Here is a 19,507-nt window from a genome sequence, read left to right as displayed (position 1 = left end):
TACGTGAATCATCTTCTTTTTTTATTTTTGAGATAGTTATACAGGCCCTTTATGCAAAGGGATCTCCATTTTTTGAAAAAAATGAGGATTAGGTGTGATGTGATATCCCACATCGCCCAGGGGAGTGATCCTTAAATGTATATTCCCATCCTTACCTAGCACGAGGCCTTTTGGGAGCTCACTGACTTCGAGTTTCGTAGGAACTCCGAAGTTAAGCGAGAAGGGGGCTAGAGCAATCCCATGATGGGTGACCCACTGGGAAGTTGCTCGTGAGTTCCCAAAAACAAAACCGTGAGGGAATGGTAAGCTAAAGCGGATAATATCGTGCTACGGTGGTGGAGCGGGCCCGGGAAGTAGTCCGCCCCGGGCCGGGATGTGACAAGTGAGGCTCACTCCATATTGAAATTCAACGATCCAAACGTCTATTTTGTAAGTCTTGATCCATAGATCATTCTTGCAAAAATTCAATTCAATCAGAAACCATTTGCCTATTCAATTATCAGGATCAAATTTCATTGTTTCTTATATAACAAAATATTCATTCATTTCTTTGAATCCAGTTAAATGTCTTAAATATTTCCGATTTGGCTAATATTTTGCATGAATGATCTATAAGGTACAACTTGAAAAATAAATGATTTGAATCGTTAAAGTTCGATGTGGTATGGACCCCACAACTAACCTCTATTTTTATAAAAAAAAAATAGGGATCCCTTCCCTTAATGACTTCCTTTATAAATCATAAATATATGAAGAAAATATAAATCTTTCGAGGGCATTTGGTCTATCATCTGCACCAATCTTGTTTTGTTTTTCTTCTACTTTTCATTTTTGTGTGTTCATGGAATATTTTGAACTAATTTGTTATTTCGGAGAATTTAGTATGTTTTTAGTTGTAAATAACAGGATTAAAAAAAATAATGATCTTGTTAATTACTAGGTTAAAGATAAGGAGTAAAAGTACAAAGAAAAACCATTCCTAAATCACCATCAATCTGTTTCAATCTATCTACAACAAAATTGGACACCCAACATAGCCAGATATATGATGGAGACACTACTTTAGCTTCATACCCCCAAACCCGAAAAATATGCTACATGTTTCGAGACTCTTTTCTTTTGCTTTTGATTAGTTACACTCGTTGAAAACCATGAGGTAGACACGACGGGCACGGGAGATGTGCATTCAGTCCGGGCCTTCGAGTACCTAAGCTGAACCAAGTCAAGGATTGACGACCAACATCAATCTAGAAGCCGTACTCTAGCTACTGGATCTGGACCGTCTGTTATCTTTAAACTCCTTGTACTTCCACCATGGTTGCGTACTCCTGCAACAACGGAATCAGATGCAGCGGACACTTATAGCTGTCCGGAAAACAAGTAGTTAAACTGTTTATCTAAAATTGGTCATTTGCTAATCGTTATCCCAAATGTCTTCGAAGCACTATTCTAAAAATCTCTACCTAGCGCTGCGTAGGCGCCGGCTAGGCGATAGGCGGCTGGTCACCGTCCCGATTAATGCCTAGGTGTTTGAAAATTAAGAAATGACGCCTAGACGAGCTGAGGTGCCCGCCTAGACCTGCCTAGGTTGCGACTCACTTAGACAGAAAATAGATAGCTTTCAATTTGCATTTAATTTTTTTCAATAAATTGTAAGAGACTTGTTGAATACTTAAATGAGCACACAATATATGTTTGTTCCTCATGTTTTCATTATGTTCCAATACTTCATAATACATGTCATTCTATTTCGTAGTTTATGATGAAATTATATATATTTTAAGTATAAATATACCTTTATTTACACAAAATATAATGAATTTACTTAAATCCGCCTAGTCGCCCACCTAGACCCCACCTAGCCGACTAGGCGCGCTAGACCCCAGACCGTCGCCCGACCAGCGCCTAGCGTTTTTTAGAACCTTGCTTCCAAGTGTGAATTTAAAGCTACAAGGGCTAAAGCACATTCCAGAGCCATATACTCTCGTCTCCCTCCCACTGGATTGTGTACACATGAAATATCAACTTCTGAATAGTCCTACACACTTTCATCTCTTTATTTATTTATTTGAGAGAGAGAGAGAGAGACGGAAGAGGGGGGGGGGGGGGGTGGGCGGTGGTTTGTGGGGTGTGATGGTGGCTTAAAAAGGAAGCGGATTATTAGGACCCTACACATAAATGAATCCTAAAGATGCTTATGAAGAAGAAGACCCACAACGCAGGTTACCTCAGGTTAACAACGTTCTTCTAGACTGACTGCATCTCACTGTGCAGTGTATTTATTACATTGTGTAGTCTACCATGTGCACATTGCACCTTATGCTTTTCTTCAATCGTCATGCTGATTTCCTCTGATGACTGCACAAATAAAGTAGAACAAAATTAAAGATCGCCATTTTTTTTCCCCAAAAAAAAAAAAAAAAAGATCTCAGCCCAAAGCGCACATGTAAGAATTGAGTGTGTGGAAAAAAACCAAATCAAACCAACGAAAGAATTACACCTGGGACAAAAACTTCCAGTTGTAAAGTAGTTGCATATGGAGTGACAGATCAATTAGAATATCAAAGACTTTTCAATCCATAACGCTCTTCAAATTACAATTTATATATTTTTTAACATTGCCCCATGTATCACTACGTATATCAATCCTTTCATCCACTGCATGCGGTACATACCATATGTAACATGTACATGTTGACTAGACATTGCACTGCAGTTACTCTCTTTTTAAACATTTATAATTTATAATAATTGGAATTATCACGGGAATGGATCAAATGATCAAATTCAAAAGAGGACGAGCTTCAGGTATGCCGTAAGGGGAAAAAAAATCAAGATTCTCTGAATATGCAGGGTTATGCCTGAGGGTGCAATGAAAATACCTGTAATAACCTGATGCCTTCCATGATATAGTCAATCTCTGCCTTAAACGAAGATATGATTTGACAGATTTTGTCATCCATATGCATCAATTGAAGCAGGAAAACGAATGCATCTACCATACTTGAAATGTCAGTTGCGTAGTGGGTAAGATCACCAGTTACATGCAGCAAACTACTTTCGGTTATCCATGACCCCAACGTATTCAATACAAGATTCAGAAGTTCGTGACTTTTATCAAATAAGACAAAGCAAGGGATGAGATAATAACGACATGAACTTGAAGAAATGGAAACGGTGGTCTTCTTGTCATCTTCAACAATGCACTGCATCAGAAGGCAGAAACTTGAGAAACGGTAAGACTGAAACAAGGCCGAAGGACCTTCATTGTTTGAAATAGAATACTATGCACTAGAGCGTTATGCAACAATTTAAAAGTTCACGAAGAGGGTGCACAAAATGGGAAACAATACCACACGTCTACAAACATATAGAAAGCATTAGAGCAAGATATCTGCAAAATGTTCCCTATATTGATAATTATTGAAAAGACATATATAGACATCCCTTCCAAAACCCCATCGGCCAGACCAGCAGTAGTATGAGATTGCAAACAAAATTATATTTTGTTGGCTTTTTATTAGAGGACATGATATTTAATGATTCCAGTCCATCAATTCTTGTGTCACAACGTACAACTATGGAACTATGACATGGTAACTAGCAACTTACCACACAAAGATACATTTATACTTCATAGAGGTTCCTATTGGAAAACACAACAATTTAAGATGAACCTGCAAAGCAAAATGTCTTTGTGGATGTCTTTTCTCTTTGCCAAGGATAATGAGTCAATTATTATGCGTGCATGAATTACTCTCTTTGTTAGAAAGATATTAAACGTGAGGCCAGCCTAACCCTAATCCATTATCCTCATTTTGGTTACATTTGCAGACAGCGTACCGAGGCCAGTGTAATCCTAACCCAATTATCCCACCCTGGACAACTATGTGCATGATATTAATGCTGCCTTGCATCTTCATTAATACTAAAAATCTAATTAATAAAGGAAACATAAAGAAAATCCTGAGTAACTAGTGAAAAAAAAAAAAAAAAGAAACCAAATCCTTGGGGCACAAGGAAAGATAAGGTTATCCAAAACTAAAACTTTACTAAAAATCTTAAAACTCAAGCCTCTTTTCTTTGAAATGTAATCGAGCCACTAACAAATATGCAACACTGACTTGTTACTTTTTCCTACTTCCAGATAATAATTATTCTTGAATGCATGAGCATTATTCTTTCTTATTTTGTAGCACTCTCATTTCTTTGATTTTCTCCACTTTAATTGACCCCTATCTTGTCCTACATCAATAACAGATATCAAATCTGAGCATCTTGTGAAAAAACTTATTTTCATGGGAAAGACAAATTTACATATGAGCAGCAGAGAATCACAGATTCAATAAATATTGAATTTTGGAAACCAGAAACACTGGAATCCTCTCAGTGGAAAATATTCCAAACTAAGTTAGAAGACACAAGCAAGTAAAAAAATGGTGTTTGGGTGGTTAAGGCAGATGCTCTCCGAACAAGAAATGAAGGTTACCTGCCCAACGTCAATCAGATACCATGGAAGGATATTGCCTAGGCTTATAAAAGCTCTTTGGGAAATTATCGTGGTTTTAGAGTCCAGTGTAATAAGCATCCTAAGCATAGCACAAATGTTGTCTAGAGGAGGATTTTGAGACTGAAATATGTACAAAAATAAGAATCAGGAAAAATAGATAAACTGTAACTTTCAGAAAGAAAACGCAGGAACAAAGTAAGTTGACAAAGTTAGGAAGATGAAGTTATAAAATAATAAGAAGTTAAGAAGATATTGATGTAAAGAAAACTAGAAAAACACAATAAGATGAAGTTATCTAGTCAACTCACCATCTGATCGAGTATAATTTTCTTTAGCATCTGCAAAACAAGAGTATTATCACCCATCTGTGACAGGCATGAGCAGACAATTCGGCTGAGTGACTTAAAAGTCCCTCGATTTGAGATATTCACATCACTCTCTTGATGCGATACGAATGTGACACACAAATTAAACCCTATTTGTGATAATTGTAATAATGAAGTAAGTAGGGATCGTTCTAACCGGGGATTAACTAGGGGTGCTAATCTAATTTGAATTGACTCAAAAACACAAAAACTAAACTTAAAGACTCTTAACAAGACTACTATGACTCAGAACAGCTTTGAAACACTCAAAACTACCTAAAACAATCAAATTGACTCAAACAGAAATTAGAACTTAATTTGGACGAATTTGAAAGTGTTTATGACTCCAAATGCTTAAGAACACAAAATAAAACAAATTCGAATGACTAAGACTCAGCAAAATATGGGGGGATTGTGGTTGGACGAATTTAAACTAAATGGGCAGATTGTAAAGAAAACAGATTTTAAGACGAAATTGTGATGAATCAATGGATGATGGAATAGCTAAGGGGTTCTTCTCCACACATGAAATATGTGCAACGTAAATCAATTTCCAGTTATCAATTCAATAAGTTATGAACCTCGACACTCCAAGTTAATTAGGTCCGCTTAAATTAACCTTCAGATTTCCCTAGAATCATTGAATTGGATGAATATGCATCGCAAACAAATTATTCCTAACAAGTTCTCTATATGAACAACATGATAAAGATACAAGTTAGAATCATTACGTTCTTTGGAAATCATAAGCATTGACAAGGCATTTGTAACTATGAAAAGCATGATACGCTTGCCAGGAATCTACTTAACATGATCGTGACTAGCAACCTTCACTACTTGTGAATATAAATTCATAACGATTAGATGAAACAAACTTATATCCTAGCACCAAATTCAAGCATGCAAATTAAGCGTGCACTCTCAATCAACATACAAGAATAAGTTCTAAATCAAACGGTTAAGCAAATTGTATTCAAAACTTATGCAACGATAACTGGAAGTCATCAACTTATTTCACATATATAATCATGGTTTCAAATCATCCCCTAGCTAACTAGGGGGTTTAGCCTTTCATGTTCATAAAAAGAGAAATAAAATTGAATTTAAACATAACAAACAAAGGATGGATTACACCTAAAACGCCCAAGAAATCCACTTGAATTTCTGGATTTCTGCACGTTTTAAAGTCCTCTTTCTCCTTCTCCTTGCTGCGGCAGAGATGGTCTAGGGGTGTTTTGGATGTTATTTTGGGTTGGGGATGAGTGTTTGATGGTTGGAAGGTGGTGGAAAGGTATGTGGATGTGTGGAATGGAGTGAGGAATGGTTGGAGTGCTGCTGCCAGGATGGGGGAAATGCTGGAAAATGGAAGGGGAATGCACGGCACCCAGGATTCTTCGTTATAGGTGATGGGATGCACGGTTTTATAGGGAGAGAATGGGAGAGAATGTGGCTGAATGATTAAGAGTGCATGTGGCTCTATGATTAAGAGTGCATGTGGCTGAAATAATGAAGGGAATGAATGGAAAAACAGCTAGGGAATATGATTAAAGAGTGAATGAATGGGAGAGCATGTGGCTGAATGATGAAGGGAATGAATGGAAAAACAGCTAGGGAATATGATTAAAGAGTGAATGAATGAGAGAGCATGTGGCTGAATGATGAAGTGGGAAAGGTGTAATTGGAAGGGGAATGCACGGCACAAAAGGGAGAATATGTGGAAGATGGCTGGAATTGGTGGTTATGGAGGGGGAAGGCTACGACAATGGTGTGTAATTGGGCTAGGGCCATTGTTTTGTGTCCTAAAGTGCATACAAGGCCTTCAATTTCTTCCAACACTTTGGCTCCATGCATAAGCTATCCATCCTTAGCCCAAAAGTGCTCCAAAAGGCTCCAAAATGCACTTCTTTGCTCCTTTAGCCCTTAGAACCTGAAAACATACGAAAATGACTTAAAAGACTTAAAGAACTAAGAAATAACAACGTAAATGCACAAGAACAAGCCAACTAAGTTGCCTAAATATGCTCCTATCAAATTCCCCCACACTTAGCTTTTGCTAGTCCTCGAGCAAAACAGAAAAACAAAACAAAACCTAAACCTTCCAACAATGGTCTCAGGGGTTCTTAATGCACATGACATGTTCAAGAACATTACTCACATAGATTTTAATCATCCTTATGCTTAGGCACATACGTAATCATAATCACTCCTTATGCTTATTACAAAAACTTTTTTTTTTTTTTTTTTAGGATTTAAACATGAATTCATAAACAACAACTATAACCAAGTATAAACCAAGAATATATCAAACTTCCATCCATGTTTATAACTCTCTTTCACAGTATCATGCAATTAAAAACCAAATCCTCACCATTGTGTTGGAAGGTGACCTACGACACAAACAAACACACAAAAACAACTCTTTTTGGGTTTTTCAAAACAAATTTTTTTCAAATTTTTATGGTATTTTCGGATTTTTAAGTCAACACACTCTAAAACACTCTAAAATTGCCTCAACATACTTAGTTACCCCCCCACACTTCAATCAATCATTGTCCTCAATGTTTTAAGCCTAAAATCACACCAAACAAAAGTAAACACATAAACAGCAACTAAACATGGCAGAATGTAACTAACAAAGAGAAGAGTTTAGGGACGCAAATCTGGTTATGGAGTGTAAATTCCATCTTCTCCTTGGTGATTGCATTGAGGCTTGATCTTGAGTTTGACTGGAAGATTTTCTGTTTTCCTCCAATCGTTGATTTTCCACAGGCTTAATCTTGAACTGGGCTGGAGGATTCTTTTGGTCTCCCCCGAAGGTCTGAGCTCACTCCTTTTATCTGGAGTTGAATTTGATTCAAGGGTGGTGAACACTTGATTTTGAATCGGACTTGTGATTTCTTCAAGGGCCATCGAGGTTTGATCTTAAGTGAAAATAGGACCATGAGCGGTTTCAGGATTCAGACACATGGCAGGCAAGTACGAGGTGGAGGTGATGACCTGTTTCTTTGTTCAATCTTTCCAATTCGTATTGAAGAGGGTTAGAGGATAACACAGCATATGCAGTTGTTGCGTTTGCTGACGATCCACAAGATTGATGTTTCATTGTCACTCGTCTTAACTGTTCTCCAAGCAGATGTGGTGCCTTCTCTGGCAGTGTATCAACCGTTGAAGATGACTACTCGAGAGCAATGCTAGGTAAGCAACCAGGGAATAGATTCTAGGTAGTCGGTTCCAGATCGGAAGACTGACTCCAAGTGCCGGCTGATTGCTCTCTTTTTCTTTGCTTTCGCCATAAAGGACAGGGAAATAGCATGATATGAGATACCTTTGCTTTCGCCATTGATGATATGAGATACTTTTGCTTTTGAAGAAGCAGCGAATGAATCAGCACATATATTTGTTGCGCTTGTCTCCACATGCTTCGATCTACCGTTTCCTCCTGCCTCATCTGTACTCCAAGCATCTGGTATCTTCTTTGGGGGTACATCAATGGTTGAATAGGTGTTCTCAAGGGAAGAAGAAAACTGAGCATGTTGAGAGGTTTGGTTGCAGCTACATTCTCGGCCGAGAAGAAAAGTAATGCGTTTTTTGGATGTATGTCTTGCCATGAATGTTGACGTATATAGGAATTTTAATGGCAAGTAGTAGTGCGGATGCGGCTTTGTCACCCACGCTTGTCGGCAAAAGTGTGTAGTTGGGATAATGACCTCCACGCGTTTTCAACTTTGTCAGAGATCTTTTGACAAAGTTGCATGTGTTATCTGAAAAGCCGAGATTGTGTTTGAAGAGTGTTGACGAACTTTACGCAGGAAAATTCGGCTTTTAAGATGTGAAGAGTGGTGTCTCTTCAAATTTTTTTTTTCGGTGGTTGTGTCGCCTCTCCTTTTATAGTGGTATCGATCACCTCTAACATGCACACTTTGAAGATTGCCCATTCGTGAAAATCGTCTCCGGCCCTTTGAGATTTTACTCCATCCAACCCTTCTCTTTTAACATCTTTGAAAATGGCTAACCCATCTAACATTTGCTTATATGTCTCAGCAGTGATTCGGGTGCGCCACGTCAGGGTAATGTATGGTGCCCGTCTTTCTTATCTTCTAATGGCCCTCTTACAGGTGAAGACTCCGTGATGAAAGATGCAACAACAGCTACGATAGTAGCTAGGAACCTCCTCACTCCTAAAGATAGTAGGCTGCTTTCAGGACGGTCCGATGAGTTGGCCGTTCAAGAGTCCCTAGCTCTCAGTGTTCAGTGTGCGGGCTCTGTGTCCAACATGGGCCAACGCCTACTTGCTCAATCCCGTCAAGTTGAATCATTGATGACAGAGGTGGAAAATCTTAAGCAAGAGATCAAATAGCTTAAGCACGAGAATAGAGGTTTGCACGTGCTTGCATATAATTATTCGACAAGCATGAAGAGGAAGCTTGATCAGCTGCAAGAATCTGAAGGTCGAATTCAAAGTGACCGTCAAAGGCTTGCGGCTTTCTTCCAGAGGCACCTTTTTCCTGCGTCATCTAGCGTTCCACCAAGTATTGAGGCATCGAATGATCTATCTTCGATGCCTCCCGCTCCTGGAGTATTGCCAAGTAGTGGGGCTTCACGTAAACAATTTTTGTGAAGGCTCCATCTTTCTTTCTTTTTTTTTTTTTTTTTTTTTTTTACGCACTTGTAATTTATCGGAGATCAATGGACATGTTTTATTCAGTGTATTGGATTGTCTCCCAAGTAGCGCTTTCTTTTACGTCTTGCAGCCGGACGATGCCACATTGATCAACCTTCATGGGAACCCACGGCATAGTGGGTTGTTTCCTCCACATTATGTTCCACAAAGCTCTCGTAGTAAGGCTTCAATCGATGCCCATTCACCTTGAACTCTTGACCTGTTTTGAAACTACGAACTTGGACTGCACCATGAGGAAAAACATTAGTAATAACAAATGGTCCAATCCAACGTGAACGTAACTTACCCGGAAATAGACGAAGACGAGAATTAAACAACACTTTCTGTCCAACAGAGAATGACTTGGTGCGAATCATCTTATCATGAAAGGCCTTTGTCTTTTCCTTGTAAATGCGGGCATTCTCGTAAGCTTCATTCCGTATTTCCTCAAGTTCATTCAATTGAAGCTTACGATGAATTCCTGCCTCATCTACATCCATGTTAAACTTCCTCATGGCCCAATGAGCCTTGTGCTCCAACTCCACAGGTAAGTGACATGGTTTGCCATAAACAAGCCGAAAGGGAGACATTCTTATGGGTGTTTTGTAGGCGGTCCTATACGCCCACAATGCATCCTCTAACCTCAAGCTCCAATCTTTTCTTGTTTATCATTGATTGTAAGTATTGGAGAAAGGATCACACCCCTTGGTTGGTTTTGATTCCCATAACCCACGGCATTAGCAGATTCCCACCCTCCATTCTCAATCAATTGAGGGCATTGATCAGATTGGTGTCCTTGAATAGAGCATACACCACAAATTGTAGCTCCTTGCGCTTTGAGACCTTCAACAAACTGCGACACCAATCTGATCAATGCCCTTCATTGATTGAGAATGGAGGGTGGGAATCTGTCAATGCCGTGGGTTATGGGAATCAAAACCAACCAAGGGGTGATCCTTTCTCCAATACTTACAATCAAGGATGGCGTGACCACCCAAATTTCAGATGGAGAGATGCACAACAACCTGCCCAACAAAGTGGATTCCGACAACCCCCGGGTTTTTTTCCAAGGTCAATGGCACCACAACCACCTCCTCAAGCACAATCATCCCAAACCAACTCAGGTACGTCTATGAATGATGATAAAACATATCAATTATTAACCACAATGGAAAAGATTGGAGCTTGAGGTTAGAGGATGCATTGTGGGCGTATAGGACCGCCTACAAAACACCCATAAGAATGTCCCCCTTTCGGCTTGTTTATGGCAAACCATGTCACTTACCTGTGGAGTTGGAGCACAAGGCTCATTGGGCCGTGAGGAAGTTCAACATGGATGTAGATGATGCGGGAATTCATCGTAAGCTTCAATTGAATGAACCTGAGGAAATACGGAATGAAGCTTACGAGAATGCCCGCATTTACAAGGAAAAGACAAAGGCCTTTCATGATAAGATGATTCGCACTAAGTCATTCTCTGTTGGACAGAAAGTGTTGTTGTTTAATTTGAAGGAAAAAATTTGTCCTAGCTAAGAACATGCATGAACATTTGAATACATAGGCATACTAATAACACTTTAAAGTAGGCATGCATTCAAAAACAATTCATAAAACCCATGACTTTCAAAGCCTAGTATATGGTGAACCATAAGACTCTTTAACAATATTAAAGAGAATAAGAATTTAGAGATTCTTTACCCTTGAAGCTCATCCTTGATTGCTCCATGGATGTTTTCTTTCACCAAAAACTCAAATTTTCACAACTCAAAAGAGGGTTAATATCCTAGGGTACTTAGGGGTTCCAAAAAGCACTTTAAAACCATTTTAACAAGCCTAACATGAACCCAAAAAATCACCCTTTGGATTTGGCCGAAAATCCCAAAACACTTGGCACCAACTTTTAGTTCCATTATTCATGCTTTAATGAAATACATCTACAACATTTGAGATGCTAAATTTTCAAGTAAAATTTATATTCAAAGCAAGAACAAAGCTTGTAACATTTACAACACTTAAATCACAAAATATGAAAAATCACAAAACCCAAAAGGATCCACCATAAACTAGGCCTAGGCTCTTGATACCACTTGAAGGAAAAAATTTGTCCTAGCTAAGAACATGCATGAACATTTGAATACATAGGCATACTAATAACACTTTAAAGTAGGCATGCATTCAAAAACAATTCATAAAACCCATGACTTTCAAAGCCTAGTATATGGTGAACCATAAGACTCTTTAACAATATTAAAGAGAATAAGAATTTAGAGATTCTTTACCCTTGAAGCTCATCCTTGATTGCACAAGGGATTCACCCAAGTGGAGGGCCTTCAAGTCACCTCCTTGCTCTTTGGATCTTCCTTGTGATTTCCTCCCTTTTAGTGCTCCTTTTTCTTCTTTGAGGATTTGAGGATTTGTTCTCCAAAACACCAAAAGTTTGGTGTCTCTAAGTCTCCACACCAAAGATGTTGTGTGAAGATGAAATGGATGACTTAGGGAAGAAAGATTGCTAGATGTTCTTCCCCTAAGGTGGCCGGCCTCTATGTAGAAAATGAGAGAATAGGTTTCACCCAAATTCTATTAGAAAAACCCTAAGGATGAAATGGCTATAAAGTTGTCTTTATACCACCTCACAATGGAGTGGCAAACTTGCAATTAAGCCAAGTTCACTACCCTCCACCCTTATGGCCGAAAATATGTTGTTATTGGGCTTAATTGCCCATTTTGTTTTAGTTGTCATACAACTTAAACATAATGGGCCTTGTGGACCAAAACGTTTTTGTGCCCCGAAGCCCAAAACTAACTTAAACGCCCAATACGAACGTTTCGTATATTTAATTAACTATTTAATTAATCTTGACCATTCTTCAATTAAACCATTTAATTGCTTATCCATTTCATATAATTTCTTCACTTATATCCTTACTCGGTGTACGATCCATTAGGTTCCAATTAGCGAGGTAGTGGGCGATGTTACTCTTAACGATCGATTGTGAATTGAAATCACATTTCAATTCTCCCTTAAAATTAGTGTTTGCTAATCTTTAGGGCTTCCACAAACCATGGGTGACGCCTAGCAGCATGTCATGGTTACCCAAGCTAAGTAGAAGTGGTTGGAGAACCTATCCAGTTACAACTACAATGCAATACGGTCCTTCTCTAATACAATACTCTTAATCACATTGTTTAAGTGATAGTTTGTTTCATGTCTACTATCCAATGTGATATTTCTCTATATGATTCAATTGAATAAGATTTAGAACAACCTTCCTTAGTCATATTCATATGCTTTGGCCAAAGACTCTCGAATCATATCTTAGAGTATTCTCCTTCCATCATGGAAGGTTAGAGATCCCTTGTTGTGCATTCATATGCCTACATGACTAGATAGCTTGACCCCAACAATGCCGTGGACACTCCAATGGAATGCCGTTAACATAATCAAAGATCAAGGACCTAACCATTAGATATCAATGATGCCTCAGGTCAAAGGACTACTTTGCATATTGCAACTATTGAGTTCTCACATGACATGTATGTTCGAACTCTCGTTTGATCGTTGTTCAGTGTACTCGATTACTCTTTCGAGCACCTACGTGTTTGCCTTAGTGTCCAACACCAAATGACTTGAGACTAGTTCATACTCACGCTTGAGTCGACATAACACATACTAACCTTAGCGGATTGTCAATGCCCAATTGGCAATCCTATGGCTAGGAACGTTTTAGGAATGAACATAAGAGAAAGGTCTCGTTAATTTAACTAACTTAAATCACTTGTCTCTTAGATCAAATACATTCCTTGGATTCCCTTATTGCTTAAACACAATATACTATAAATAGTGATTAACAATAAGCTTTGCCCTCTATTAAACATATAAAAGTTTAACACAACAAGTATTCCAAAAAGCTATTACATCAAATGAGTGGCTTTGTGGGCATACTTCCAACATAATTCTCGTCTTCGTCTATTTCCGGGTAAGTTACGTTCACGTTGGATTGGACCCTTTGTTATTACTAATGTTTTTCCTCATGGTGCAGTCCAAGTTCGTAGTTTCAAAACAGGTCAAGAGTTCAAGGTGAATGGGCATCGATTGAAGCCTTACTACGAGAGCTTTGTGGAACATAATGTGGAGGAAACAACCCACTATGTCGTGGGTTCCCATGAAGGTTGATCAATGTGGCATCGTCCAGCTGCAAGACGTAAAAGAAAGCGTTACTTGGGAGGCAACCCAATACACTAAATAAAGCATGTCCATTGATCTCCGATAAATTACAAGTGCGTAAAAAAAAAAAAAAAAAAAAAAAAAAAAAAAAAAAAAAAAAAAAAAAAAAGAAAAAAAAGATGGAGCCTTCACAAAAATTGTTTACGTGAAGCCCCACTACTTCGCAAAACTCCAGGAGCGGGAGGCATCGAAGATAGATCATTCGAGGCCTCAATACTTGGTGGAACGCTAGATGACGCAGGAAAAAGGTGCCTCTGGAAGAAAGCCGCAAGCCTTTGACGATCACTTTGAATTCGACCTTCAGATTCTTGCAGCTGATCAAGCTTCCTCTTCATGCTTGTCGAATAATTATTTGCAAGCACGTGCAAACCTCTATTCTCGTGCTTAATCTGTTTGATCTCTTGCTTAAGATTTTCCACCTCCGCCATCAATGATTCAACTTGACGGGATCGAGCAAGTAGGCGTTGGCCCATGTTGGACACAGAGCCCGCACACAGAACACTGAGAGCTAGGGACTCTTGAACAACCAACTCATCGGACCGTCCTGAAAGCAGCCTACTATCTTTAGGAGTGAGGAGGTTCCTAGCTACTATCGTAGCTGTTGTTGCATCTTTCATCACGGAGTCTTCACCTGTAAGAGGGCCATTAGAAGATAAGAAAGACGGGCACTATACATTACCCTGACGCGGCGCACCCGGATCACTGCTGAGACATATAAGCAAATGTTAGATGGGTTAGCCATTTTCAAAGATGTTAAAAGAGAAGGGTTGGATGGAGTAAAATCTCAAAGGGCCGGAGACGATTTTCACGAATGGGCAATCTTCAAAGTGTGCATGTTAGAGGTGATCGATACTACTATAAAAGGAGAGGCGACACAACCACCGAAAAAAAAAAAAAATTTGAAGAGACACCACTCTTCACATCTTAAAAGCCGAATTTTCCTGCGTAAAGTTCGTCAACACTCTTCAAACACAATCTCGGCTTTTCAGATAACACATGCAACTTTGTCAAAAGATCTCTGACAAAGTTGAAAACGCGTGGAGGTCATTATCCCAACTACACACTTTTGCCGACAAGCGTGGGTGACAAAGCCGCATCCGCACTACTACTTGCCATTAAAATTCCTATATACGTCAACATTCATGGCAAGACATACATCCAAAAACGCATTACTTTTCTTCTCAGCCGAGAATGTAGCTGCAACAAAACCTCTCAACATGCTCAGTTTTCTTCTTCCCTTGAGAACACCTATTCAACCATTGATGTACCCCCAAAGAAGATACCAGATGCCTGGAGTACAGATGAGGCAGGAGGAAACGGTAGATCGAAGCATGTGGAGACAAGCGCAACAAATATATGTGCTGATTCATTCGCTGCTTCTTCAAAAGGAAAAGTATCTCATATCATCAAGGACGAAAGCAATGGTATCTCATATCATGCTCTTTCCCTGTTTTTTCCTTTGTCCTTGTTCTTACTCGCATGGCAAAGAAAAAGAGAGCAATCAGCCGGCACTTGAAGTCAGTCTTTCGATCTGGAACCGACTACCTGTAATCTATTCCCTGGTTGCTTACCTAGCATTGCTCTCGAGTAGTCATCTTCAACGATTGATACACTGCCAGAGAAGGCACCACATCTGCTTGGAGAACAGCTAAGACGAGTGACAATGAAACATCAATCTTGTGGATCGTCAACAAACGCAACAACTGCATATGCTGAGTTATTCTCTAACCCTCTTCAATACGAATTGGAAAGATTGAACAAAGAAACAGGTCATCACCTCCACCTCGTACTTGCCTGACATGTGTCTAAATCCTGAAACCGCTCATGGTCCTATTTTCACTCAAGATCAAACCTCGATGGCCCTTGAAGAAATCACAAGTCCGATTCAAAATTAAGTGTTCACCACCCTTGAATCAAATTCAACTCCAGATAAAAGGAGTAAGCTCAGACCTTTGGGGGAGACCAAAAGAATCCTCCAGCCCAGTTCAAGATTAAGCTTGTGGAAAATCAACGATTGGAGGAAACCAGAAAATCTTCCAGTCAAACTCAAGATCAAGCCTCAATGCAATCACCAAGGAGAAGATAGAATTTACACTCCATAACCAAATTTGCGTCCCTAAACTCTTCTCTTTGTTAGTTACATTCTGCCATGTTTAGTATGTTTAGTTGCTGTTTATGTATTTACTTTTGTTTGGTGTGATTTTAGGCTTAAAACATTGAGGACAATGTTTGATTGAAGTGTGGGGGGGGGGGGGGGTAACTAAGTATGTTGAGGCAATTTTAGAGTGTTTTAGAGTGTGTTGACTTAAAAATCCGAAAATACCATAAAAATTTGAAAATAAAAAAAAAAATTGTTTTGAAAAACCCAAAAAGAGTTGTTTTTGTGTGTTTGTTTGTGTCGTAGGTCACCTTCCAACACAATGATGAGGATTTTGTTTTTAATTGCATGATAAGAGAGTTATAAACATGGATGGAAGTTTGATATATTCTTGGTTTATACTTGGTTATAGTTGTTTATGAATTCATGTTTAAATCCCAAAAAAAAAAAAAAAAAAAAAAAAAAAAAGGTTTTTGTAATATGCTTGAAGGAAGGAACTTAGAATAACATTACAACTCTGAGAGACTTGAGCTTTAAACATTCTTTGGAGAGTATTAATCTGTGATTTTTGTTTTCAAACTCGTTGCATGATCTCATTATTCTTGCTTGGTTGCTAATTAGAAGGCGTTTCATCATTTAGTTCCAAATGCTAGAACTTGCATCCATTCCATTCAAAGCATGATTGCATAATATATATCAAGATGAAGTGTGTAGTGAAGTCATCAACCAAACAGCCAATCCATGCACTATATATATATTGTAGGTCATAACCCCCATTGAGCCATTGTTAGCCTTTGTTCTTTGTTTACCCATATCATCCCCACCTAGCCTAGATTAGGACCACCCATACCCCTGTTCTTGAAGCATAGTAAGCATGACTTAGAGGGAATCCTTTCGAATATGCAAAACAAAAAGTGTGGGGGAATTTGTGTGTGTGTTGATATGCCACGAAAAGAAATAAGGCATAAAAAAATAAAAAAATAAAAAAATAAAAAAAAATAAAAAAATAAAATCGTGGAAAAAGAAAAAAGAAAAGAAAAAGTTGTGAAAAGAAAGAAAAAGAGGATGAAATAAGAGAAAATAAACTCACATGTTGTGGCAGTTGAAGAAAGGATCCAAAACGTTGAATATGGCCCTAAGAGTTGTGTGAATTTTCCCTTCTGTGTTTAAGTGAGTTTCTGCAATCATAAGTGATTATAAATGTCAAATTTCATTACCTTGCTTGCTATTGCTTAAAGAACGATTGTTATCCTTACCTTTCATTGTTTGCCAATCACCCTTACCCCGTTACAATCCTTATGCTTCAATCTTGATCATTATGTTTTCAATAATGTAGAGTTTGGAATTGATGTAAGCATATGGTGTCCCTGGTTCTCGCATCTAATTGGTAGCATTCCTTTCATGAGATCTTATTCATATACATTCCAGAAAAGTGTTTTCCTTGTTATAAACATATGTGAGTGTTTAGTTTCATATTTACATCAATCTTCTCACATATACTTAGTGTAAGGTGTGTAATCAGAAAGTCTGTGTAAAAATAAGAGAGTATCTTGTAAGGAATTAAGTGATTTCTCTAAGGCATGATACTACATTCAAATGTTGTTTTAAATTGATTAAATGAGAACTAGTAAGGAGTGATTATGATTACGTATGTGCCTAAGCATAAGGATGATTAAAATCTATGTGACTAATGTTCTTGAACATGTCATGTGCATTAAGAACCCCTGAGACCATTGTTGGAAGGTTTAGGTTTTGTTTTGTTTTTCTGTTTTGCTCGAGGACTAGCAAAAGCTAAGTGTGGGGGAATTTGATAGGAGCATATTTAGGCAACTTAGTTGGCTTGTTCTTGTGCATTTACGTTGTTATTTCTTAGTTCTTTAAGTCTTTTAAGTTATTTTCGTATGTTTTCAGGTTCTAAGGGCTAAAGGAGCAAAGAAGTGCATTTTGGAGCCTTTTGGAGCACTTTTGGGCTAAGGATGGATAGCTTATGCATGGAGCCAAAGTGTTGGAAGAAATTGAAGGCCTTGTATGCACTTTAGGACATAAAACAATGGCCCTAGCCCAATTACACACCATTGCCGTAGCCTTCCCCCTCCATAACCACCAATTCCAGCCATCTTCCACATATTCTCCCTTTTGTGCCGTGCATTCCCCTTCCAATTACACCTTTCCCACTTCATCATTCAGCCACATGCTCTCTCATTCATTCACTCTTTAATCATATTCCCTAGCTGTTTTTCCATTCATTCCCTTCATCATTCAGCCACATGCTCTCTCATTCATTCACTCTTTAATCATATTCCCTAGCTGTTTTTCCATTCATTCCCTTCATTATTTCAGCCACATGCACTCTTAATCATAGAGCCACATGCACTCTTAATCATTCAGCCACATTCTCTCTCATTCTCTCCCTATAAAACCGTGCATCCCATCACCTATAACGAAGAATCCTGGGTGTTGTGCATTCCCCTTCCATTTTCCAGCATTTCCCCCATCCTGGCAGCAGCACTCCAACCATTCCTCACTCCATTCCACACATCCACATACCTTTCCACCACCTTCCAACCATCAAACACTCATCCCCAACCCAAAATAACATCCAAAACACCCCTAGACCATCTCTGCCGCAGCAAGGAGAAGGAGAAAGAAGACTTTAAAACGTGCAGAAATCCAGAAATTCAAGTGGATTTCTTGGGCGTTTTAGGTGTAATCCATCCTTTGTTCGTTATGTTTAAATTCAATTTTATTTCTCTTTTTGTGAACATGAAAGGCTAAACCCCCTAGTTAGCTAGGGGATGATTTGAAACCATGATTATATATGTGAAATAAGTTGATGACTTCCAGTTATCGTTGCATAAGTTTTGAATACAATTTGCTTAACCGTTTGATTTAGAACTTATTCTTGTATGTTGATTGAGAGTGCACGCTTAATTTGCATGCTTGAATTTGGTGCTAGGATATAAGTTTGTTTCATCTAATCGTTATGAATTTATATTCACAAGTAGTGAAGATTGCTAGTCACGATCATGTTAAGTAGATTCCTGGCAAGCGTATCATGCTTTTCATAGTTACAAATGTCTTGTCGATGCTTATGATTTCCAAAGAACGTAATGATTCTAACTTGTATCTTTATCATTCTGTTCATATAGAAAACTTGTTAGGAATAATTTGTTTGCGATGCATATTCATCCAATTCAATGATTCTAGGGAAATCTGAAGGTTAATTGAAGCGGACCTAATTAACTTGGAGTGTCGAGGTTCATAACTTATTGAATTGATAACTGGAAATTGATTTACGTTGCACATATTTCATGTGTGGAGAAGAACCCCTTAGCTATTCCATCATCCATTGATTCATCACAATTTCGTCTTAAAATCTATTCTTTACAATCTGCCCATTTAGTTTAAATTCGTCCAACCACAATCCCCCCATATTTTGCTGAGTCTTAGTCATTCGAATTTGTTTTATTTTGTGTTCTTCTTAAGCATTTGGAGTCATAAACACTTTCAAATTCGTCCAAATTAAGTTCTAGTTTCTGTTTGAGTCAATTTGATTGTTTTAGGCAGTTTTGAGTGTTTCAAAGTTGTTCTGAGTCATAGTAGTCTTGTTAAGAGTCTTTTAAGTTTAGTTTTGTGTTTTTGAGTCAAT

At 38.4% G+C, this 19,507-nt stretch overlaps 2 protein-coding genes across 2 annotated transcripts; both read right to left on the bottom strand.

Annotated features, from left to right (window-relative positions):
- Positions 1 to 850: 850 nt before the first annotated feature.
- LOC137721463 (uncharacterized) lies at positions 851 to 5,518 on the bottom strand. The gene is made up of 5 exons (XM_068460560.1): positions 4,819 to 5,518; positions 4,490 to 4,630; positions 2,883 to 3,206; positions 2,228 to 2,358; positions 851 to 1,328 (listed from the first exon to the last, which is right to left on the bottom strand). Exons 1-4 carry the CDS (start codon positions 4,873 to 4,875, stop codon positions 2,248 to 2,250), a joined length of 633 nt encoding a protein of 210 aa, XP_068316661.1. The 5' UTR covers positions 4,876 to 5,518; the 3' UTR covers positions 851 to 1,328; positions 2,228 to 2,247.
- Positions 5,519 to 9,645: 4,127 nt separating this feature from the next.
- LOC137719950 (uncharacterized) lies at positions 9,646 to 10,125 on the bottom strand. The gene is made up of 2 exons (XM_068458928.1): positions 9,843 to 10,125; positions 9,646 to 9,779 (listed from the first exon to the last, which is right to left on the bottom strand). Exons 1-2 carry the CDS (start codon positions 10,123 to 10,125, stop codon positions 9,646 to 9,648), a joined length of 417 nt encoding a protein of 138 aa, XP_068315029.1.
- Positions 10,126 to 19,507: the final 9,382 nt, after the last annotated feature.

Source organism: Pyrus communis, chromosome 16 (genome assembly GCF_963583255.1).
Source record: "Pyrus communis chromosome 16, drPyrComm1.1, whole genome shotgun sequence".
NCBI classification, from domain to species: Eukaryota; Viridiplantae; Streptophyta; class Magnoliopsida; order Rosales; family Rosaceae; genus Pyrus; species Pyrus communis.
This window is presented reverse-complemented; position numbering and strand designations above follow the sequence as displayed.